We start from the raw sequence: 25,691 nt of genomic DNA, 5'->3' as shown, positions 1-25,691 counted from the left end.
AGAGAAGCAACCTGAAATTAAGGAGAAACTTCCTAACAGTGAGGACAATTAACCAGTGGAACAGCTTTGCCTTCAGAAGTTGTGGGTGCTTCATAACGGGGGGCTTTTAGGAACAGACTAGACCGGGGGTAGGCAACCTTGGCTCTTTTATGACTCGTGGACTTCAACTCCCAGAATTCCTGAGCCAGCATGGCTCAGCATGGAAACCTCTCCCTTTCCCCTCAGCATGGCTGGCTCAGGAATTCTGGGAGTTGAAGTCCGCCAGTCATAAAAGAGCCAAGGTTGCCTACCCCTGGACTAGAAACTCACCTGTCTGAAAGTCTCCTGCTTGAGCAGGGGGTTGGACTAGAAGACCTCCAAGGTCCCTTCCAGCTCTATTTTCATTGGCTGATTATTTAATTTTTCAACTACAGGTAGATCTCACTTACCAATCTCCTCATTTAATGACCGTTCAGTTGCAATTGTAACCGCCCCCCCAAATAACTTTGCAATCAATTCTCACATTTACAGCCTCTCCTTGGTCTGTAAAGCCAAGGAAAGGTGAAGTCATTTTGTGAGCACAGTTGTGGTTTCACTTAGCAACCAGTTTACTTAACGACTTGGTTGCAGGTCTTCATTGTGGTCACTAAATGAGGACTATCTGTAAAAAAAATTCTTTAAGGGGCAGGCATCCCGAGGGAGTTTAGGAGAAAGATATCGAATAAGAAAAATCAGAAAATTCATCCTACCCGACGGTCTCTGCTAAATCTTTCGTCCGAATCCCTGTCCAGTTGCTCTGGCTCCCCAGCTCTTCCTTCCCTGTGTAAGGGTAAATCCGCTCCCGCTGCTGACGGTCCCGCTGAATTCGTAGCTCTGCCCGCGTAGCGACGACCAGGGAACGCAGGAGCTCCGCCACGCTCTCCCGGGAAAGCAGGACCACCAGCGCCAACGCGGACTCTGCCGGTGGAACAGAAGAGGCGCAGTCCCCACCATCCCAACCACAGGATGCCGAGCGGCAGCCTCTGTCGCAGTGTCCGTCCGAGAAGCGGTCCCAACAATATCGCGCGTAGGAAGGGCTGAGGAGAAGGGGTCCTTAATGGGGCACGCACTGGGCAAAGGCAGACATACATCCTTTCCATTCCCTCCTCTACAACCCGGGAAGGGGGCAGTGGGGGCTGCAGGACAGGAGCTGGGGTGTTGGTGGTCTGGGACCCCCCCCTCCGTAGAAGGATCAGGAAGAACCCCCCCAACACAGTTAGCCCTTGACTTACAACCACAGTGGAGCCCAACATTCCCACTGTTCAGCAAGACACCCAAAGGGATTGTACCCCGTTTTACTATCTGTTTTGGCCACCGTTGTTAAGCAAATCCTTGCCGTTGTTAACTGAATCATGTGGCCGTTAGGTGAATCTGGCTTCTCCCGTGGACTTGGCTTGTTGGAAGCCAGCTGGGGAAGGTTGCAAATGACGATCACGTGACCCCAGGGACAGTGCAATTGTCATAAATACATGCCAGTTGCCAAGCACCCCAATTTTTGATGACGTGACCGTGGGGATGCTACGACAGTTGTTAACGGTGGAAACCGTCATAAGTCACTTTTTTTTCCAGTGGGGTTGTAACTTTGAATGGTCACTAAATGAATGGTTGTAAGTCCAGGACTATCTGTACATCAGAAGGACCAGCTTTATAACTGTCAGAGGAAAAGAAGGGGGGACTAATATCGTAAGAGAGGAAGAAAACCATTTTAACATCAGAGACAAGACTAGGTAGGTGGGTGGTTGAAGGCAGGAAATATGGGCCAGCAAGGTCTACAAGGGATGGCACTACCCTTTTGCCCTGCTTTTGAATGAAAATCAGGCATAATAATAATAATAATAATAATAATAATAATAATAATAATAATAATAATAATAATAATAATAATAATAATAATAATAATAATAATAATAATAATAANTCATCTAGTCCAACCCCCTGCTCAGGCAGGAAACCCTATACCATTTTGGACAAATGGCTGTCCAGTCTCTTCTTAAAAACTTCCAGTGTTGGAGCATTCACCGCTTCTGGAGGCAGGTTGTTCCACTGGTTAATTGTTCTAACTGTCAGGAAGTTTCTCCTTAGTTCTAGGTTGCTTCTCTCCTTGATCAGTTTCCATCTGTTGCTTCTTGTCCTGCCTTCAGGCGCTTTGGAGAATAGCTTGACTCCCTCTTCTTTGTGGCAGCCCCTGAGATATATTGGAGCACTGCTATCATGTCTCCCCTGGTCCTTCTCTTCATTAAACTAGACATACCCAATTCTTCTTTGGTTGCACTGAGGTGCAGATCATGAGGGCCAAAATGCGGTGAGAAGGTGATGCATTCAGTTTCACAACTTTTCTCCATACAAAAAGGAAACGCTCTTTGCCAGCAATAGAGTTGAGAGTTTCACATTACAGTTGGATATTGTTAGACTTGTGTAATTTGCAACTGCTCCGTAAATAAGGTTGACTCGGTGTTGAGCGTAGTAGTTGAAGAACCTGCTTTCTTTTGCGGAAACAAGTTTCTAGCCCCTAAGATTTCACAAAGCTTGTGTATACGTTATTGTTTTGTTAAGTTTCTAGTCTGCTTTTCCTCCAGAGGCTTTTGATTCTCAGAAGGAAGTGAAGGCGCATATAAGGCTGCTGGAATTGGGTGTGTCTAGTTTAACGAAGAGAAGGACGAGGGGGGACATGATAGCCGTGTTCCAGTATCTCAGGGGCTGCCCCAAAGAAGAGGGAGTCAAGCTATTCTCCAAAGTGCCTGAAGGCAGGATAAGAAGCAATGGATGGAAACTAATCAAGGAGAGAAGCAACCTAGAACTAAGGAGAAACTTCCTGACAGTTAGAACAATTAACCAGTGGAACAACCTGCCTCCAGAAGTTGTGAATGCTCCAACACTGGAAGTTTTTAAGAAGAGACTGGACAGCCATTTGTCTGAAATGGTATATAGGGTTTCCTGCCTGAGCAGGGGGTTGGACTAGATGACCTCCAAGGTCCCTTCCAACTTTAGTACTACTACTACTACTACTACTACTACTACTGCTGCTGCTGCTGCTGTTGTTGTTGTTGTTGTTGTTGTTGTTGTTATTATTATTATTATTATTATTATTATTATTATTACTATGAACAACCTGCCCTAGAGCCGGACATGACTGGACATGGGAAAGCTTTAACTTTACCTTTACACAGCACCGGTGTGTGCAATGCTTTGTTTCTTGCTATGCCAGGGGGAAACCCTTTCCTAGTAGCATCAGCTACCCACCCTACCCCACAACTCATGGTACCATCTGAGGATAACTCACTTGCACTCCTTCTGTGGGGCGCAGTCAAATCCATCGTACAGGCACTCCTCGTTGTCACAGGGGGGCTGGCAGTGCCCATCTCGGAAAACCCGCTGGCAGAGGTCCCGCTTCAGGCAGTTCTTCCAAGGATCGAGCAACCCCAGGGCACAGTCTCCCCCATCCCAGCTGGTCTCCGGAGAGCTGCAGATCCGGTCACAGTGGGCATCTCCTGCCAAGGATGGGCACCTGGAGAGCATGGTGGCATTGGCAGCAGGGCAGGGGGCTGAGGAACATGGAGGCTGGTGGCAGTCAAGCCCAGAGAAGCCTTCCTTGCAGAGACATCGAGGTCCAGACGGGCGGGCAACGCAAGTGCCTCCATTGTGACAGTAGGAGGACCCACACGGTGGTGCGGGCAGATCACAAGTCGATCCATCGTAACCCTGGGGGGTAGAGGGGATCCTTTCTCAGTCTTGCTGGGGTATTTTCATTCACGTCACTGGCAACAGGGTGGCACCTCAGAATTTTTTCCCATTTAGCTCTTGGGGGGTGGGGGGGATGCAGAAGCAACCTTATGCTAGATCAGATGCTTGGCCCGTTCAACCAAAAAACATCCTGTCTTCTTACCAAACATTTACTCAGCATTCCCTAAGCTTAGACCTCTGGGTGATGAAATCTCAGAATGAAATTTGACATAGAGAAAAGCAAGGCCTTACACCAGGAGTGTCAAACTCAATTTCATTGAGGGCTGCATCAGCATTGCAGTTGCCCTCAGGGGGCCAGGTGGGTGCTGCCAGGGTGGGTGCTGCCTACTGGGTGGGCGTGGATAGAGTGGGTGTGGCCTACTGGGTGGGTGTGGCCAGCTCTACATCGTTCGGGTCAAGGGTGTCTATGGGGGCCTGGGCAGGAGTGGGACAGATCTGAGGGTCTCTGGCAGAAGGGGGTGGGACCAGGGCAAGTGCCAAGGCATGGTCCACTGGAGGAGCCTCACTGTTCCTCTCAGGCCATGCAAGGGGGGGGGCTTATGGAGCTAAGCCTGAATGCGTTTCAGCATAGATGGCCATCACAAAATTGTATATTGGCTCCCGGAGGGCCTGGGCCAGGACCAAGGCAGAGGGGACCGTTCCTTCACTGTTTCCAGGATGGCTTCACGGGCCACATGAAACCACTTCGTGGGCTGCATCCGGCCCCCGGGCCTTGTGTTTGACATTTCTGCCTTACACTTAGGCAAAAAACTCCCAAAAATACAGGTACAGACTAGGTCAGTGATGGTGAACCTTTTAGAGACCGAGTGCCCAAACTACAACCCAAAACCCATTTATGGATCGTTGGGTGCCGGGTGGGCGTGGCCCATGGGGTGGGCATGGCCCATGGGGTGGGCGTTGCTGCGGTGGTAACGGCAGACTGGGTGGGACTAAAAAGTCAATCAATCAATTCCAACTTTGCGAGGTCTTCCCCCCCTGCAAGAAGTTAAAATTGATTGATTGATTGAACCTTTTTTTTTTTTTTGCAGACGGCGGCGGAGGCCTAAAGCAAAAAGGTTTTATAAAACCCAGCTAAAGGCCTAGGACTGGGGCGACGGTGCGTGTGCCCACAGAGAGGGCTCTGCATGCCACCTGTGGCACGCGTGACATAGGTTCGCCACCACTGAACTAGGTGAAACCTGGCTCAATAGTAGTAGCTGAAAGAGGGATCTTGGAGAGCCTTAGTGGACAACTATCTAAATATGAGCCAGCAGTGTGCAGCGGCAGCCAAAAAAGCCAATGCAATCCTCGGTTGCATTAACAGAGGAATAGAATCAAGATCACGCGAAGTCTTAGTACCACTTTATAAAGCCCTAAAGACCACCCTTAAAATATTGCATCCAGTTTGGATCACCCCCAATACAAAAAAAGATGTTGAGATTTTGGAAAGAGTTCAGAGAAGAGCAACAAAGGATGATTAGAGGGCTGGAAGCTAAAACACACGAAGAACGATTGCAGGAACTGGGTATACCTATTCTAGTGAAAAGAAGGACCAGGGGTGACATGATAGCAGTCTTCCAATACTTGAAGGGCTGCCACAAGGAAGAGGGGGCCAACTTATTTAACCAAAGCACCAGAAGGCAAAACAAGAAACAATGGATGGAAACCAATCAAGGAGAGAAGCAACTTGGAACTCAGGAGAAAATTCCTAATGGTGAGAACAATCAATCAGTGGAACAAATTGCCTTCGGACGTTGTGGGTATCCCATCAATGGAGGCTTGTAAGAAGAGACTGGAGAGCCATTTGTCAGAAATAATATAAGTCTCCTGCGTGAACAGAAGATTTGACGAGAATGTCAGGGGTAGCAACCTTGGCTCTTTTATGATTCGTGGACTTCAACTCCCAGAATTCCTGAGCCAGCCATGCTGGCTCAGGAATTCTGGGAGTTGAAGTTCACGAGTCATAAAAGAGCCAAGGTTGCCTACCCCTGGACTAGATGATCTCTATGATTCCTTCCAACTCTGTTACTACTATTGTTACTGTTATTGTTGAACAGCTGCCATCATTCCCAGTCAGCATAGATGTGAGACCATGTGACTAAGAAAGTAGGGAACTAGAGTCCAAAATATTTAGTAGGCATCTGGTGAAGCTTCGTTTGAGAAAGTGGTCCTTCCCAGTTCTGTGTGTTCAATGGCCATCAACCTTGTCTTTTGAAGGGTTTTTTGTTTCACCTCCCTCCTTCCATGGTTTTGCTCATTAATCTCCATCTGGTCCTCAGTGTTAATTAACAAAAGTCAACCACCCAGGAAAAATTTCATTAGCAAGCAGAATTAGTCATTATTTATATCCGTCTGGGTAAGGATGGGACCTGGACTGTTTTGTTTGAGCAAAAAGGATGCTAGAAAATACTCTTATGAACTACTGACAGGGTCCACACAACGTGCTTAGCCCTAAACCCAGATTATCCAAACAACATAGCTGTGTTCATATCCACATTATGCCCAAACAAATGTTGTGAATTTGTTTGGCATTCTTGCATGATGTCTTACGAGATTTTGGAATTTTAAGAGATTTCATTGATTTACAGTATGTCTCAGCGATTGACTGGGCCTCTTGCAAGCTTGATGAAAAATTACTAATTTTGTATTAAACTTTAACCTACACCTACCCCAGTGATGGAGCACCCACAACTTCTGGAGGCCAGTCGTTCCACTGATTAATTTGTTCTCACTGTCAGGAAATTTCTCCACAGTTCTAGCTTTCCTTCGTAGGTTTCCATCCATTGTGTCTCGTCCTGTCTTCAGATGCTTTGGAGAATAGCTTGACCACCTCTTCTTAGTAGTAGTAGATTACAGGAGGAATAGATCAGACATTCAGTCCCTGATTCTCAGCAGAGACTGTGTGGAGCGGGTGGCAAGCTTTAGGTTTCTGGGTGTTACCATAAAGGAGGACCTGACCTGGAGTGCTCATGTTATAGCATTAGTTAAGAAGGCCCAGCAGAGATTATATTTCTTAAGACTTCTCAGGAAACAACAACTGAATGAAAAACTGCTGATGAACTTCTACCATTGCTCCATAGAGAGCATTCTAACCTATTGCATTTATGTGTGGTATGCTTGCTGCACAGTAGCAGATAGGAAAGCGCTCCAGAGGATCATTACCATCGCCCAGAGGATTATTGGCTGCCCTCTCCTTCCTCCACCCATCGATGAACTGTACAGTTCCCGTTGTCTTAGGAAAGCTCAAAATATTCTTAAAGACTCATCTCATCCCGGACATTCTTTTTTTGAACTATTACCATCTGGCAGATGGTACAGGATAATCAAAACAAAGACAAATAGGCTGAAAAATAGTTTTTATCCCAGAGCTGTAACCATATTAAATATCACTGTATATACTGTAGTGCAACATTGAAGTGCAATATTAGCGGCAGTGCAATGGTGAATAGAATGTGAAGGATGTGTGTATATAACGTATGTTCTTATTTGTGGTTTTTACTTGTGTGTAGTGTGCACTGTGGATAGCACTTAATTTCATTGTGAGTTACGCAATGACAATACAGATATTCTGTTCTGTTCTACTCTACTCTATTCTACTGTACTGTACTCTGTTCTATTCTGTTCTGTTCTGTTCTGCTATGTTCTGCTCTGTTCTGCTCTACTCTACTCTACTCTATTCTACTGTACGCTGTTCCATTCTATTCTATTCTATTCTATTCTATTCTATTCTATTCTATTCTATTCTATTCTATTCTTTGTGGCAGCCCCTCAAATATTGGAAGACTTCTGCTCTTCAATCCTACTTTTTTTTGACTCAACCCCATTCATACCTGTGGACAATGGCAGATGAATTCAAGAGAGTTCTCGGGCAGCACGCTGCAGCTTCCACCATTAAGGCAAGGATTTGATTGGCAACTGTCAATCAAAGATTCACACATACGTCCTGGAGGGAAGAACAAACACAGTCCCAAAGGGGACAGAGTTCATTTTAATTTTCACTTCAGTTGTTGGTTTCTTCTTTGCAATCTACCAGCGATGTCCCTTTCTTTTGTAAAACCTTCAGCAATGGATGTTAGCAGTTTCTGCCACAAGGTTAGTTTCTGACAATTTGTAGGTAATTCTCAACTTACCACCACAGTGGATCTCAAATTTTGGTTGCTAAGCAACATAGTTATTAGGTAGGTTTTGCTCATTTTAGGACCTTTCTTGCCATAGTTGTGAAGTGAATCACTGCAGTTGTTGAATTAACACGGTTCTTAAGTGAATCTGGCTTCCCCATGGACTTTGCTGGTCATAAGGTCACAAAAGGTGATCGCTTGACCCCGGGACACTGCAACCGTCATAAATATGAGCCAGTTGCCAAGAGTCCAAATTTTGATCACATGACTTTGATGATGCTTCAGCAGTTATAAGTGTGAAAAATAGTCAAAAGTTACTCTTTTCAGTGTTGTTGCAACTTTTAAGGATCACTAAACGAATGATTACAAGTCAAAGATTACTTGTACTAACTTACTGCTTTGACAATATACAACAAGAACAGCTGGAATTTGACATACACAGTTACTGTGGGAATCGATATTATTTTGGGTGAAAAAGTATAGGTAAACCTTGACTTACAATTATGGTGGAACCTGCCTATCGTGGAAACAAGTGACAGTCGTAAAGCAGGTCACCTATGTTGACTGACTTGATTTTATCACTTTTTTGTGGCAGTTGTCAAGCAAACACCACAGTCATCAAGCAGATGCCACGTTCTTCAAGGGAGCACCGCAGTCATCAAGTGCTCATCATTGTTCGGTATGGGCCAGTTTTGCCAAAAGGCTGGAGCCATGTTGGTGCAGTGGTTAGAATGCAGTATTGCAGGCTGACTCTGCCAATTGCCAGCAGTTCGATTCTGATCGGTTCAAGGTGGAATCAGCCTTCCATCCTTCCAAAGTTGATAAAATGAGGACCCAGATTGTTGGGGGGGGGCGATGTGTTGACTGTCATGGTTCCGACAGATGATACTCTTCAAAGAACTTTGAGGCATTGTTTACCTTAAAGAATCTTTATTCAAGTAGCATGGCATCGGCACGTACATGGTCGAAGCCAAAATCTGAATTCCCCTCCCCTAAACACATAGTATCAAAGCACAATTCCCTCCTCCAATTATCAGTCATAAATCACATTCTCCAATTAGTTTGAAATGCAAACCTTCCCTCCATTTCTCTAACCCGCCATTTCTTATCATCTCTTATTTCAAACAACCTTGAAGAATACTCTACTGCGATGTTGTTGTGTCTAACTAATCCCCATACACATTCTTCCCCCTGCCCCCCCCAGCATCATCTAATTCTAACTCTAAAAGTAACACACAGGTTAAAGAGAAAATGGCTGCATCTTCATATATTGTCAAAGCAAGAAACTCCGATATTAGCAGCATTGACATTGACTCTGTACATCGCTTAGAGAGGGCTATTAAAAAACTTTGAAGCAGCATATAAGTGCTAAGTGCTAAATGCCACTTTTGGCAAAACTATTGTAAAATGCAGTCATGTAACGGTCATAAATGTGAGCCAGCTACTGAGCACTCTCACTTTTAAGAGCTATAGTGGTGCAGTGGTTAGAATGCCATATTGCAGGCTAATTCTGCCGACTGCCAGCAGTTCGATTCTGACCAGCTCAAAGCTGACTCAGCCTTTCATCCTTCCAAGATCCATAAAATCCATAAAATGAGGACTCGGATTCTTAAGGGACAATAATCTGACTGGTTAGATAGGGCTGTAAAGCACTATGAAGTGGTATATAGGTTTAAGTGCTGTTGCTATAGTACTGTTACCTTACCTGAATATCCAGGGTTGCAGAGACAATGGAAACCATGTTCATCAGATTGGCAGCTCTGGGACCCGGGCCGGTGGCAAGGCTGGGAGAAGCAGGCATCCACCACCCCCTGACACCTCTCTCCCACATATCCAGGGGGGCAGATGCACAAAAACCCCTCAGGCTGAGCCATGCAGGTCCCGCCATAGTAGCAGGGGGGGCTGGCTAGAGAGCAGGGATCCAGGTGACAATTGGGTCCTGGAAGGACAAAAAGAACGGTCAGACTGCTGTGTCCTTCGCCCACCCAGTCAACCTCACCAGCTTTCATTTTGCTTTAGGCAAAAGGTCCTTTCAGTTAAAATGATGAGAGGCTGGGTTGAGAGAAGCAGTGTGGGTCCAAACTTCCCCAGCTGGGGAATTCTGGGAGTTGAAGTCCACACAGCTTAAAGCAGCTGAGGCTGAGAGACACTGGATTAGAGTCATTCTTCGTGCTGGATCACACAACTGTGCTGCAAGTTTGGACACTGTGCTGATCACCCCAATAAATCATTGTGGATGGATACAAAATACTTGTAGCCATAACAGTTCGACTATTGGTGATATATCCCCGTCTGGGGAGCTTCCCACTCGGGTTGACTCTTTCGTATTTTGGGGGGCACACCCCATTTTCCTTGGGCTGACATAGCAACTCCTTCCCAGCATCATATGCCATTTAGGACCATAGAATTTATTATCTTAGTGTGGGATGTTCCACCTGGGACCTGCCCCCCGCCAAGCTTTCTGCCACTTTGATTGTTGGAATCAGTTCTGATTGTTCCTGGCTGTGTGTGTTTTGCTCGGGTTTACACAGTTCTCCCCCCTCACCTTTTGTTCCTGGCGGACATAAGCATTGAAAACCGTCTGTCATCTTGGTACAGCTTCCTCCATTTAGGCACTTTTGTGTCGGCGGGCACTGGAAGGAGAAGAGTTGTCAACGGATTCATCACTACTGTATTACAAATGAAAAGGTCACCAAGAGGTGATCTTCTCACTTTGTTTTTTTGGGGGGGGATTTAGAGTTTACCGCAGCACAGCAACGGTCATCTCTGCTCCAAAGAATGCCTCAATTGGCTGCCGATTTCACTACAAGCGGTTAGATCAGAGTATGTGTAGTCCCTGACTTACGACTGATTGCTTAGTGACTGAAATTATGATGGATTCCCTGGAGCTATTTACAATGCAGTTTCTGAGTTCTGGTGACCACCCCTGGATGGTCACATGATCGCATTTTGGGCCCTTGGCAACCAGCCCACTTTTACAGCCATTTGCACTGTCCTGTGGTGATGTCATCGTGATTTACAGGGTTTTTTTTGTCAGAAATCAGGGTTCACCTCCGATTCCTGGGAAAAAGTGCCCATTGGGGAAAATGGATTTGATTTATAACAGCAATGTTCACTTAACGACCACTGCAAAAAAAAGTCATAAAATCAGGCACGTTCACCTGTTGACCCACTTAACAACTGCCATAACTTACAAGTACAATTCCAGGCTCATCTATGAAAAAACCAAATGTACAGGTATAGTATAGGGGATACCTGGCTCAATAGTAGTAACTGTGAGAGGGACCTCGGAGTCCTAGTGGACAATCACTTAAATATGAGCCAGCAGTGTGCTGCAGCTGCCAAAAAGGTCAACACAGTGCTAGGCTGCATTAACAGAGGGATAGAACCAAGATCACGTGAAGTGTTAATATCACTTTACAATGCCTTGGTAAGGCCACACTTGGAATATTGCATCCAGTTTTGGTCACCAGGATGTAAAAAAGATGTTGAGACTCTAGAAAGAGTACAGAGAAGAGCAACAAAGATGATTAGGGGACTGGAGGCTAAAACATATAAGGAATGGTTGCTGGAATTGGATATGTCTAATTTAATGAAGAGAAGGACGAGGGGGGATATGATAGCAGTCTTCCAATATCTCAGGGGCTGCCACAAAGAAGAGGGAGTCAAGCTATTCTCCAAAGCACCTGAAGGCAGGACAAGGAGCAATGGGTGGAAACTGACCAAAGAGAGAAGCAACCTAGAATTAAGGAGAAATTTCCTGTCAGTTAGAACAATTAACCAGTGGAACAACCTGCCTCCAGAAGCGGTGAATGCTCCAACACTGGAATTTTTTAAGAAGAGATTGGACAGCCATTTGTCCGAAATGGTATAGGGTTTCCTGCCTGAGCTTGGGGTTGGACTAGATGACCTCCAACGTCTCTTCCAACTTTATTATTATTATTATTATTATTATTATTATTATTATTATTATTATTATTATTATGGTCGTAAGTTGAGGACTATCTATAAGCAAGCTGTGCCTTCTGCTATAAAAGTAGTCTTCGACTTACAACAGTTCATTTAGTGACAGTTCAAAGTTACAACCATACTGAAAAAATGTGACTTGTGACTGTTTTTCACACTTACAACCACTGCAGCATCCCCAGGGTCACGTGATCAAAATCCAGACGCTTGGCAACTGACTCATATTTATGACCGTTGCAGTGTCCCCGAGGGGTCACGTGATCCCCTTTTGCGACCTTCTGACAAGCAAAGTCAATGGGGGAAGCCAGATTCACTTAGCAGCCGTGTTGCTAACTTAACAACTGCCGTGATTCACTTAACCACCGAGGCAAGGAAGGTCGTAAAATGGGGCAAAATTCACTTAACAAGAATTTCACTTAGCAACAGAAATCTGAGGCTCAATTGCGGTTGTATGTCGAGGACCACCTGTAGTAGTAATAAAATCCGAGAACCCCAGACTTGGGACCACACTATTTAAGCAAACAAGTCCAATTCAAGTATCACTTACGGAAATCTTGTCAGCTTCTCCACGAACACGTCCAGCCACGGAGATCCCTTTTCCCTTGGTGTTCGGTTCCTGTGTGGAACTGATCTTAGGATTCAGACGTTTTACCTAAAATTTAAGCCACATTGAGCAACACAAACGACTGGCGAGGCGATCAAGTCAGATACGAGGACTGAAAAATGAGGAAGTGGACATGTTCCCTGGGTGGAAGAGAGCAGGTGACACCGCCAACCTGTGCATTTTTTAACAGCAGCTGGCCTTGCAGATCAACATCAAAGGTTTTTGAATGGATTTCCATGCAATGGCATTTTCTCTGCTCGTTCCTGTTAAAAGGAAAGGGGATTCCCCCCCACCTCCTTGAGAGTTTAGATTAGATTGTTGTTGTTGTTAGTTGCAAAGTTGTGTCCGACCCATCGCGACCCCATGGACAACGTTCCTCCAGGCCTTCCTGTCCTCTACCAACTTCTGGAGTCCATTTAAGCTCACGTCTACTGCTTCAATGACTCCATCCAGCCACCTCATTCTCTGTCGTCCCCTTCTTCTATTCCCCTCAATCTTTCCCAGCATTAGGCTCTTCTCCAGTGAGTCCTTCCTTCTCATTAGGTGGCCAAAGTACTTGAATTTCCACTTCAGGATCTGGCCTTCTAAAGAGCAGTCGGGGTTGATCTCCTCTAGGACTGACCGGTTTGATCGCCTTGCGGTCCAGGGGACTCGCAGGAGTCTTCTCCAGCACCATAGTTCAAAGGCCTCAATTCTGTGGCACTCAGCCTTTCTTATGGTCCAACTTTCACATCCATACATTGCAACTAGGAAAACCATGGCCTCGACTATACGTACTTTTGTTGACAGGGTGATGTCTCTGCTTTTTAGTATGCTGTCTAGATTTGCCATAGCTTTCCTCCCCAGGAGCAAGCGTCTTTTAATTTCTTGGCTGCAGTCCCCATCTGGGGTGATCTTGGGGCCCAGGAAGTTAAAATCTGTCACTACCTCCATTTCTTCCCCATCTATTTGCCAGGAATTGAGATTAGATAACCTTTATTGTCATTTTTTACTGCGGGCACAACGGCACACATTAAAAATGAAATTTAGTTGCTTGCTCTCAAAGTGTTTTGAGGATCTGTCACAGTGATGGCGAAGCTATGACACGTGTGTCAGAAGTGACACACTACATTTTGGGTGGACGTGCCGACGATCACCAACAACCAACAGCGATTCTCAAAAGCACGTTCTCATGCAATTTTTGAAGGTTTGGAGGCTGTGGAAGAATGGGGTGCAGTCTTGTGTGGGTGCACTCCAGAGCCTCTGAAAATGATGTGAGAACGGCTTTGCACAATTTTTGGAGGCCACATGAAAATGGGGTGTGGTCCAGCACAGCCTTCAGACCCTCCAGAATTTGTGTGAGAGGACCATGTTCTCATGCAGCCTCCAGAGCCCTGAAAATGGATTTCTTTTAGCTATATATCATTCTTGTAATTGTTTGACATTTCTTTATATAGTACATAGCACCGCACGATTAGCTGTATTTTTTAAAAAATAAATGAATTTGTAAAGAATTCTCTTTGGTTTCGGGGGTGGGAATGACAAACCAGCAGTATTCCAAGTGTGGCCTTACCAAGTGATTATATACCACTCTATAACGCCTTGGTAAGGCCACGCTTGGAATACTGCATGCAGTTTTGGTCACCTCAATGTAAAAAAGATGCTGAGACTCTAGAAAGAGTACAGAGAAGAGCAACAAAGTTGATTAGGGGACTGGAGGCTAAAACATATAAGGAACGGTTGCTAGAATTGGATATGTGTAGTTTAATAAAGAGAAGGATGAGGGGGGACATGATAGCAGTGTTCCAATATCTCAGGGGCGGCCACAAAGAAGAGGGAGTCAAGCTATTCTCCAAGGCGCCTGAAGGCAGGACAAGAAGCAACGGATGGAAACTAATCAAGGAGAGAAGCAACCTAGAACTAAGGAGAAACTTCCTGACAGTTAGAACAATTAACCAGTGGAACAACCTGCCTCCAGAAATTGTGAATGCTCCAACACTGGAAGTTTTTAAGAAGAGACTGGACAGCCATTTGTCCGAAATGGTATAGGGTTTCCTGCCTGAGCAGGGGGACTAGATGACCTCCAGGATCTCTCCCAGCTCTGTTATTCTGTTAACCTTTGCGTTCTAAACTCACCTGGCAACCAGCTTCTGCGGTCCGGTCCGTGCAGTTGTCTCTGTTCTGATTGGCCCTCTGTTGGCATTGGGGGCCACCCCATCCTGGAGGGCAGAAACAGTGGGGTGCAGATTCCTTCACTCTGCATTGGCCTCCATTCTTGCAGGGATCTGTGGCACGTGGTAGAAAGGAACAGATTGGAAAACCCAAATAACAGGCATTTAGCTCAGGAAGGATTTTGAGATGCCACCTGCTCGTTCAGCAGCATTCTGTAAATTGCCCCAAATGTGGAATTTCGGCATCTGAGCCTTTCTCCTGGGTGACTAATGCAATAATAAGGAAAGTTTTACCTACTCTATTTCTTCCTCTTACGATGGGGTTAAAGATACAGGAGCAGAGAGGCCCAAAGGAACTTCCGGAATTCCCCAGCCAGCATGGAGCCGAGAGCCAACCATGCTTAAAAGTTGCCCGGTTTGAAAAACACTAACATTAAAGAAATACTCCAACAAACTTTGGGCTCCCACTTTTGCACTTTTTAATGTGTACTTTTGCAGGACAGGGACGTGTGAGAGAATCAACCAAGAGGATCTTTTAGAGATTGTGAAGAGCTGGTGCTGCTGGATACTCACAGTCCGAGCAAAGGTCCAGGGTAACCTGACATTTGAGTCCTGAATAGCCTCTGGGGCAGAGGCAGTGAAAACTACCAGGGCTGTTAAGGCAAGTTCCAGAATTCAAACAGGGGCTGGAAGAACATTCGTCCACCTCTGCATCGCACGCTGCCCCTGCGAGGGAGGGAAGAGTCAGTGATCCAGGGAGGAAGGGCGCAGTGGTGTTTTGAGAGCTGCTGGGCTGCCCAAAGGAGGAACTGAGGCTCAGACCGAGTTACCTACGTAGCCGCTGGGACAGACGCACTGGAAGGCTCCCTGGCGGCTCAAGCAAGTAGCCCTCTGGTGGCATGGGCTGGCATTGCAGGCATCCACCTCTGTGTCGCACTTCTGGCCGGTCCATCCAGGTGAACATATACAAATTGGCCTGGGAGAGAAGCGGAAGGGAGGCGGGGAGAGAGGGAATTGTTCGGCTTTGTTTCGTTTTTATATTTTATTTTTATTTTTATTTTTATTTTTATTTTTATTTTTATTTTTATTTTTATTTTTATTTTTATTTTTAATTTAATTTTATATTTCATTTCATTTCATTATTATATTATATTATTATATTATATTATATTATATTATATTATATTATATTATATTATATTATATTATATTATATTATATTATTATATTATATTATATTATATTAATTATATTATATTATATTATATTATATTATATTATATTATATTATATTATATTATATTATATTATATTATATTATATTATATTATATTATATTATATTATATTATTATATTATATTATATTATATTATATTATATTATATTATATTATATTATATTATATTATATTATTATATTATATTATATTATATTATTATCATATTATATTATATTATATTATCATATTATATTATCATATTATAATTATATTTTATCTATATTCTATATTTTAATTTTTATTTTTTATTTTATACTGTATTTTTATTTTATTATTTTATTTTATATTGTATTTTATTTATTTTATTAATTTCTATCTTTTATTTTATTTTATTACTTTATTTTATATTTTATTTCATTATTTTATTTTATATTTTATTATATTTTATTACAATACATAACATTGCATTACATTATATTTTTATATTATTTTTATATGTTTATATTATTTTTATATTCTTGTTATGTTCATATTTTATATTTTATTTTATTATTATTTTAATTTATATTACATTCTTGTATTATTTTATTTTTATTTTGTATTTTATTCTATTTTATATTGCATTGTATTTTTTATTTTATTATTTTATTTTATTTTTTAATATTTTATTTTGTTTTGTTTTATTTATTTTTGTTAGCATCTCATGGCTGTGGTAAACCCGAAATGGTCCTGCTTTGTATTGTTCCCGAGGAATTTTGTACTCTTCCTGCAGAACAACTACAGTCAAATCACAGCTTCACAGGCCAGGCTGGACAGGGAGTTTATGTGTCATTTGCAGGCCTTTATTAAATGCCGGCGTACTCCCCACTGCAACTTCCCTGACTTGCCTCATAACGTGATGCAAATTATGCAAATTAGTCATAGGCATCTGTGTAATTATGCCATGATGCAAATGATGTTAATTGACTCAAATGATTAAGTAGGCTATTTGCATAAAGAGGCTGCCATGCTAATGAAGGAAATTGTGAACAATAAGTTACATTTATTTTGCGTGGCTTTTTAAAGGACTTGACTGGACCGCTTGGGAATGCAGAGCGGCTCAGGTGCCCTTTTGGGGAATGGCTTGGATAGGTAGGCAGTCCTTGACTTACGACAACAGCTGGGACCCAAATGTCTATTGCTAAGCAAGGTGGTTGTTAATTGAGCCCGGCCCAATTTTATGACATTTCTGTCATGGCTGTTAAGTGAATCACTGCAGTTTTTAAGTGAACTGTGTGGGGGTTAAGCAAATCCTCCCGTGAGTTTTGCTTATCGGAAGCTGGCTGGGAAGTCATTAAATGGTGATCACGGGATCCCAGCACACGGAATACACGCCAGTTGCAAAGCGCCTGGAGTTTCATCACATGACTGCAGGGATGCTGCAATATATATATGTATATATTCGTGCTGTTGGATTCTTGTATAAATTAACGGTCTTAATTTGAAGGAGGTGATCTATAAAAGTTTGATAATGTTCTAGTTCTCATGAAGTTAGAAGGAAGGAGGGAAGAACTGCGCTGAGACTTGCAAGGTTCTTTTATTATAACCTTACAATAAAAGTGTCTCTGGAGATTCTCAGTTATCCAGGTCCTGGTTGTCCCAAAGGGTGCTTTTTTCACAAGGCAACTGGGCTTCCTTATTTTTGATTGAAGACGTTTCACTTCTCATCCAAGTAGATTCTTGTCGGAGTTGAAGAAGCTTCCTGGATGAGAAGCGAAACGTCTTCAAAGAAAAACAAGAAAGTCCAGTTGCCTCCTGAAAAAAGCCCTTTGGGGATTATAATAAAAGTATATTTATTTTATTTCACTAAAATTAAATTTATATTTACATGCACGACTTTGGTTTCGTGGTCTGGTCCACTCTGAAGAACTGACGGATCCATCCTTACCCGGATTCTGTTCCGCGACAACTGCCTCCATGAAGACACTGAAACTCCCAACAAGGGTCACTGAATTCCTTGCAGAGGGGTCCTGTGAATCCCGGAGCACAAACGCAGGTGAAGGAGCCGGGGACATTCACACAGGTTCCATGCTGGCAAGGGTCACCGTGACAGAAATCAGCATCTCTCTCGCACCGAAGTCCTTCGAAACCTGGGGACAAAGTCTTGACACCGTCAATCTTCTTCGGCCTTTTACCTTACCCTTATGTATTCTAGAGCTTATCCTGCACCAACTCAGAAAGCTCAGACGGCCCCAATTTTGATCACGTGACCACGGGGATGCTGCAACAGTCGTAAGGATGAAAAACAGTCATAAATCACTTTTTTCAATGCAGTTGTAGATTTGAATGGTCACCAAATGAATGGTTGTAAGTCAAGAACTGCCTGCTCTTTTCTTTGACTGCGTAGTTCTCATATAGATACATTTACTTTGGGGATCAGTGCAATGGAATTAGCTATAAGATGAGTGGCTATATAAATCTGTTAAATAAAAGCTTAACCCCAGCCAACCTTAGCCTTGATTTGTTCTATTAGAAAAAGTCTTAGTCACTCTAAGAGTGAGGCATTCAAATACTGCATCCAGTTTTGGTCACCGCGATGTAAAAAAGATGTTGAGACTCTAGAAAGAGTACAGAGAAGAGCAACCAAGATGATTAGGGGACTGGAGGCTAAAACATATAAGGAACGGTTGCTGGAATTGGGTATGTCTAGTAGTTTAATAAAGAGAAGGACGAGGGGGGACATGATAGCAGTGTTCCAATATCTCAGGGGTTGCCCCAAAGAAGAGGGAGTCAAGCTATTCTCCGAAGCGCCTGAAGGCAGGACAAGAAGCAACGGATGGAAACTAATCAAGGAGAGAAGCAACCTAGAACTAAGGAGAAACTTCCTGACAGTTAGAACAATTAACCAGTGGAACAACCAGCCTCCAGAAGCGGTGAATGCGCCAACACTGGAAGTTTTTAAGAAGAGACTGGACAGCCATTTTTCCGAAATGGTATAGGGTTTCCTGCCTGAGCAGGGGGTGGGACTTCCAACTTTTTTTTTTTTTATTATTATTATTATTATTATTATTATTATTATTATTATTATTATTATTATTATTATTATTATTATTATTGGCATCCAGGGTACAACTCTCTCCCTCTGTTTCCTGCCTTAAAATAGAAGGAGCTCTGTGACTTTTAGCCACAAAGCCACGTGCCACTAGCCACTGGCACTTAGCAATAGACTTATATACATAGTCCTTTACAGCCCTCTCTAAGCAGTTTTACAGAGTCAGCATATCGTCCCCCCCCCCTAACAATCTGGGTCCTCATTTTACCGACCTCGGAAGGATGGAAAGCTGAGTCAATCTTGAGCCGGTTAGAATCAAACTCCTGTCTATGGGCAGAGTTAGCCCGCAATACTGCATTCTAACCACTGCGTCACCGTGGCTCATACCACTAGCACTGATGATCCTTACTTTGGGCAATGAAACATCTGCAAGAAAACCCATCAATCTTAGAGAGCACCCAAGGGTCCCTCACTTCAATTCTAAGCTACAGCTGGTAGTGGGATTCAGTCAGTTCGCACCAGTTCGGCAGAACCGGTAGCTAATTTTTTGTTGCCCAGGCCCAGAACGGACTTCTGGAAGCGGCATCCACACAGAGAACCAGTTGTTCACCTATCTGAATCCCACCACTGGCTACAGCTGTTCTCCTTTATTGGTACAGAGCCCCGAAGTAGAGACTGGAGGATTCTAGACATCCCTGGGGATGCAGGTTGGATCTATGTGGTTGGGTACAAAGCTGGAAGATGGTGGCCTAAACAGGATGCTCCATAGGGAAGATGGAGGAATCAGTCCTCTTTGAACCATGTTTCTGGGATCTCTCTTCATGGTTCTCACTCACCAGGAGGACACAGGCAGGCGAAGCCATAGCTCTGGAGTACACAGGTTCCCCCGTTGAGGCAGCGGCCTTGGAGACACTCTTCAACTTCGCAGAACAGCCCGCTGAACCCTGTGTAAAGGAAAGATCTTAAGGCAGGGGTCCCCAACCCCCGGTCTGTGGACCAGTACTGGGCCACGGCATGCCAGTCCGCACAAACAAGCCAAGCCCCATCCACGGGATGCAGGCAGCACACAAAACCATACTCCCTCCGGTCCGTGGAAAAACCTCTCTCCACGGAACCAGTCCCTGGTGCCCAAAAGGTTGGGGACCTCTGTCTTAAGGGAACCAAGAAGAAGGAGGACCAAACAAGCATCTGTCAAATTGTTGTGCAGCATGCATGTCTATCAATTAAATCTGTAACGGGGAGCCATATTGTCTAGCAAAAAATCAGGAGCACTTTTTCTAACTAACCAGGTCATAAACTTCCATGTGTTGCAGCTTAAGCTTTACAGTAGTGGCCAGAATTGTGGAAACCTTTTGGAAAAAGTGTACTTTTGAGGTTTTATAGCTAATAGTATCACTTTCTTTTTGGAGTAGTACCATAAAATTATATATCAATGGAAAGATAATTTAATCAAGAATGTAATGCAACATAGTTTGTTCAATTATCTGTACTGTATTCTATGAACCGTTATAGCCAAATAACTAGAAAAAGGAAGCACAACTTGCTTAGGTTGATATCAGGCAGCTTTCCTTCATCTGATTGCAGCCAATGAGCATGAGTGTTTAGAGAGCCAATCTTGTTTTGGCAATGGGCCAATCAGATCACAGTTGGATTCAGTTATTGATGTCATGTATTGAAGCTGAGAGGAGGACATTTGTCAGTGTGTTATGTGATGGCTATCAAGTTGGTTGGGTTTTTTTGTGTTCTTTCATTTAGTGAGCTTGTAAAATGTAATAAAATTAAAGTAATGGTGCAAAGAGTTGACTGGTTGCCCAGAAAGCGATGTAAAATAGTATTATTAAGTGAACAAGGCTACAGTTATAAAGAAATTGGAAGAAAAATGGGTGGAAACTTAACCAAAGCTGGCATTTCTACTGTACACTTTTCCCAAAAGGTTTCCACAATTTTGGCCATTGGTGTATAATAAAAGCTTACTGAGTACAGTTAGGACCACAACTGAGCCCCAAATTTCTGTTATTAAGTGAGAAATTTGTTAAGTGACTTTTGCCCCATTTTGCGACCCTTCTTGCCACTGTTGTTAAGTGAATCACTGCAGTTGATAAGTTGTTAAGTGAATGTGGCCTCCCCCATTGACTTTGCTTGCCAAAAGTTTGCAAAAGGGGATCCTATGCCTGTGGGACACAGCAACGGTCATAAGTATGAACCAGCTGCCAAGCATTTGAATTTTGATCACATGATCATGGGGATGCTACAAAGGTCGTAAGTGTGACAAACGGTCAAAAGTCACTTTTTTTCAGTGTCGTCGTGACTTTGAACAGTCACTAAATAAACTGTTTTAAGTTGAGGACTTACAACTATAATTGAGCCTGGAATTACAGTCATATGTCATGCTGGTCGCTAAGCAGATCATCACATGACTAACCCTGATTTTACAGTGTCTGTTATTAAGCCAACAGGGTGGTCATTAAGCGAACATGGCAGTCATGAAGTGAACCCATTGCTCCCAATGGGCGTTCTTTGCAAGAAACCAGAAATAAACCCTGGGTTCCAGCAAAAAAAGTCATAAATCGGGGTCACATGACTGTGGATCAGCGCAAACAGCCATAATTGTGGGCAGGTTGCCAAGTGCCCAAAATATGATCATGTGACTGCACAGAGGGGGGGCAGACATCAAAACTCATAAGTACCTTTTTTGAGGTCCATTGTAACTGTGAATGGTTGCTAAGCAACCAGTTGTTAAATGAAGCCTATCTGTATTAAATGAAATTAAACATTTTAAGAAAAGCTTAATGCCTTCAAATAAAAGTATTAGTTCAGAAAAAGTGCTGCTCTGCTCCGATTTATTTATTATCTGTTCAAATAAATAAATAAATAAATAAAAAATCCATGAAATTTATCTGTATTTTGCCTAACCCAAGACTTACCGGATGGGCAGAGGCATTGGAAACGGTCCAGCAGGTCCAAGCAGGAAGCCCCGTTTTGACAAGGCTGGCTGAGGCACTCGTTGAGGTTAGATTCGCACCTGGAGCCTGTGTAACCCCTGAGGCAGGAGCAGGTGAACGAGCCGGGCGTATTGTAGCAGCTTCCTCTGTGTTCGCATGGGTTGCTCCCTGGAGCAGGAGAGAGGAAGAATCCAGAGAGAAAAACACCGGATCTCTCCAATTCTGACAACTTTATTTCAAGGAAAAAGTTTGCCAAACATTTTCCCCGGAAGAGATAGCATTTGAATCACATTCCACCACAAGAGGGCGGTGGTGCGTTGCAAAATTTGTCTCGGCACCTCTGCCTCGGTTTTGTTTGTGTTTTTTTTTGACTGAGGCAGCCTGAAGAGCAATTCAGAAATGTGCAGGTGTTTTGGTGACGCTTGATCCGATTCAGAAACAGGTAGTCCTCGTTTAGTGACGACCTCGTTTAGTGCCCATTCACAATGATGAAAAAGGTCACTTGGCAACCGATCCTTGCATTCAAAGACCTTTGCAGGTCTGTAAAGCAAAGGAAAGCTGAAGTAAGATGGTAAGCACAATCGAGGTTTCACTGAGCGACTGCTTTACTTAACGACCAAGTTGCTCATGCTAATGATGGTGGCTAAACGAGGACTACCTGTATTGCTCAGTTGTGGGAATTGGGGTTTTTTTTTTCCTCCCCAAGAACAATCACAATGGGTTGTGATACATATTGGACTGTGCTGCTGCTGCTGCTGCTGTTATTATATTATTATTATTGTTGTTGTTGTTGTTGTTATCCTTGGGATGGTGACATTGCTTGGTGGGTGTGTTTTTTTCTTTCATGAGTAGGCATCGGAATTTCATTTTAAAGTGTGCTATTGAATACACAACAAAGTGACAATAAAGATTATCTTATCTCATCTCACTTATCTTATCCTGCCCGACCAGATTCAACCCGGCATCTTAAATCTTAAATCTTAAATCTTAAATCTTAAATCTTAAATCTTAAATCTTAAATCTTAAATCTTAAATCTTAAATCTTAAATCTTAAATCTTGACCCTTATTCCCTCAGCCCATCTTACCCATCCGGCACTCGTCAATGTCTTCGTAGCACAGAGCTCCAGCATAACCCAGATGGCATGTGCAGATGGCATGACCAGTCTGGAGGTCCGTGTCACAGTGGGCATCAGGATGGCACGGATTGCTGAGGCAGGCATCAGGCAAGTGGCAAAGAAGCCCTGGAGAAGGAGATATGGAGGATAAGCAAAGCTGCCTCGTCTCCATCTTTCGGGGCCCTTCAGAATTAACACCAGCACTGCAGGCTTTGTGACCATATCCCCAAGCTCCACCCGAGGCTGTTATTTGAGATGTCAGAGAATGTTTACAGCAATACCAACAGCACTTAGACTTATATACCGCTTTACAGTGCTTTACAGCCCTCTCTAAGCAGTTTACAAGTTCAGCATATCGCTCCCCCCCCCCCAAGAATCTGGGTCCTCATTTTATCGGCCTCGGAAGGACGCAAGGCTGAGTCAACCTTGTGCTGGTGGGAATCAAACTGCCAAACTGCTGGCAGCCGGCAGTCACCAGAAGTAGCCTGCAGTACTGCATTCTAACCGCTGGGCCACCAGGGCTGTTATACAGATAGTTCTCCAGTTACCACCATAATGGAGCCTGCCTATCACGGTCATAACTCATAATTCGTGACAGACCTTAAAATGATGGTCATTAATTGAATGACATAGTAGTTAACTGAACCAATGGTTTGCCATGGGTGCACTTTTGGCAAAACCCTGAAGTAATGCTACTTTTTGGCAAAGCCATCGTAAAACGTGGTTATGTGACCATGCAAATGGCCATAAGTGCCCAAACTGCAGTTACATGACCATGGGGGGGGGGGGGCTTTAAATCTGGTATACCTCCCAGATAAGTCCCTCAGAAGTTTAAATGGTCGCTAAGCAAGTGGAGGTAAGTTGAGGACTACCCATACTTTAGTTTACACAAAGGACTCCAAACCTGGTGACTTTAAGACTTGTGGACTTCAACTCCCAGAATTCCTCAGCCAGCCATGGGGAATTCTGGGAGTTGAAGTCCACAAGTTTTAAAGTTGTTAACTTTGAAGACCCCCCCCCCTGGTTTATGAGATGGGAAAGGTCACTCGTGATCTATTGAGACAGGTCAGGCAATTCTGGTCACATGCATCAGTTGTGAATGATAAAACCTATTTCTCCTTTCCTGCTGTGGCCAAACCTCCTTCCCGCCATTCCCTTTGGAAGGGCGGAGAGCTACGTGCTTAGAAGAACAGGTGCTTCTCCTTCACGTCCGCCATATTCCAAGTCCAGTCCTTGCTATTTCTAGCCAACAACCTCTGAGAAAGATCCATACATTACATGGACTTGACTGACCAAATTAATTGATTGAGCAGTTGTGGTGTTCTATTTTTGGGCCATTTTAAATGGTTATGGCACTATGTTAATAAACAGTGCAATTTTGATCCAGAAAAAGAAAGATTAGAATGGCTTAGGAAGATTCTTCTGCAATAAGGCGAATGTCTTGCTGAGGTATTTTTAAATGCTTCTTCTATAAATCCAGAATTCAATATATATTTGGCATAGACAAAGAACCTTTGCAGATTTGCTTCTTTGTTTCTTGCTTGACTCTCACCTGTCCAGCCTTGGATGCAATGGCAGGTGTATGACCCAATACCATCCTGGCAGGTGCCTCCGTTGAGACACGGATGTCCTGCGCAGTCGTCTGGATTCACCTCGCAATACTGACCAGTGTAGCCTGTTGGAAGAACAGGAGGCAATAAACTTAGAGTCATTGTGGAGCAAACGAGACAGTGTCATCAGCAATGACAAGGGAGGCTTCTAAAGCAGTGGTTCTCAACCTTTTTAATGCCGCGACCCCAACCGGTCGTAAGTCGAGGACTAAACCGATCGTAAGTCGAGGACTAAACCGGTTGTAAGTCGAGGACTAAGCCGGTCGTAAGTCGAGGACTACCCAATTGGCCGTAAGTCGAGGACTATCCCTGCCCAGGAGCGCCGCGCATGCGTGGTTCCGCCCCCTGTGCCGGCCGAGGCGTAGCTGGCAAGCGGCAGCGACGGAGCAGGCCGACCACCAGCTGGCCCAGCCCAAGGGAGGTAAGGCACCCGCCGGAAAAGGGGGGAAAAAATGGCGGACAAAAAAATGGACAAAAAAAATGGCGGACAGCCTTGCTTGGCGACCCCCGTGAAATAGTCGATCGACCCCAAATGGGGTCCCGACCCACAGGTTGAGAACCACTGTTCTAGAGGAACCACTTGAGACCACACAACTCTTCCAGCCTCTCACTTCTTAGGGTACTTCCGCATCACACTGTTTCCAGTTCCTCAAATCCTCACACAACAATCTGAAAAAAGACTTGGGATCCTCTGCATGGCTGTTGACCTCAAAATGCTAAGTGGCAGGCATGTGTAGTGACTTCTTTGCAACTCACCCCCCCCCAAAAAACTACAGCCTAATGGCCATTAGAAGGGACATTTCCTGACCGCAAAGCCACCATTTGCCTGTTGCATTTAAAAAAATCTCTTAAAGACTCTGATCTTGAAATGGTAACATGGCAGGATTTTTGCAACTATTGGCATTGGCTTGAAACTCTTATACAGTTAGAGTACAGTGGAAGAGAAATCAGTCCCAACTCCGTTTCTGGGGCAAATTTGGGGAGAAAACTGTGGGGGGGGAAAAGAAGCATGATTTCATTTACACGGAGGAGGAGGAGGAGGAGGAGGAGGAGGAGGAGGAGGAGGAGAAGAACAACAACAACAACAACAACAATAACAACGACAACGAGGAGGAGGAGGAGGAGGAGGAGGAAGAGAAGGAGAAAATGGAGGAGGAGGAGGAGAAGAAGAAGAAGAAAAATAATAATAATAATAA

The 25,691-nt window shown here is 43.9% G+C and overlaps 1 protein-coding gene across 1 annotated transcript in view; it reads right to left on the bottom strand.

Annotated features, from left to right (window-relative positions):
* LOC107296661 (notch receptor 4) overlaps nt 1-25,192 on the bottom strand; it is a 48,576-nt gene extending 23,384 nt beyond the window's left edge. The window contains exons 1-14 of the mRNA XM_029286161.1: nt 25,177-25,192; nt 24,438-24,560; nt 22,856-23,011; nt 21,752-21,937; nt 19,664-19,771; nt 17,724-17,925; nt 15,407-15,552; nt 15,150-15,302; nt 14,542-14,690; nt 10,402-10,489; nt 9,562-9,795; nt 7,569-7,681; nt 3,299-3,717; nt 729-1,055 (exon numbers count right to left, since the gene is read on the bottom strand). Of these exons, the coding sequence (XP_029141994.1) occupies nt 729-1,055; nt 3,299-3,717; nt 7,569-7,681; nt 9,562-9,795; nt 10,402-10,489; nt 14,542-14,690; nt 15,150-15,302; nt 15,407-15,552; nt 17,724-17,925; nt 19,664-19,771; nt 21,752-21,937; nt 22,856-23,011; nt 24,438-24,560; nt 25,177-25,192 (2,420 nt within the window). The remainder of the gene's footprint in view (nt 1-728; nt 1,056-3,298; nt 3,718-7,568; nt 7,682-9,561; nt 9,796-10,401; nt 10,490-14,541; nt 14,691-15,149; nt 15,303-15,406; nt 15,553-17,723; nt 17,926-19,663; nt 19,772-21,751; nt 21,938-22,855; nt 23,012-24,437; nt 24,561-25,176) is intronic.
* Between the last annotated feature and the right edge of the window lie 499 nt (nt 25,193-25,691).

The sequence above is a fragment of the Protobothrops mucrosquamatus genome, unplaced genomic scaffold (assembly GCF_001527695.2).
Source record: "Protobothrops mucrosquamatus isolate PMUCROS unplaced genomic scaffold, P.Mucros_1.0 scaffold_204, whole genome shotgun sequence".
Lineage (NCBI taxonomy): Eukaryota > Metazoa > Chordata > Lepidosauria > Squamata > Viperidae > Protobothrops > Protobothrops mucrosquamatus.
Note: the sequence above shows the minus strand (reverse complement) of the source record. Positions and strands in the feature narration are given on the sequence as shown.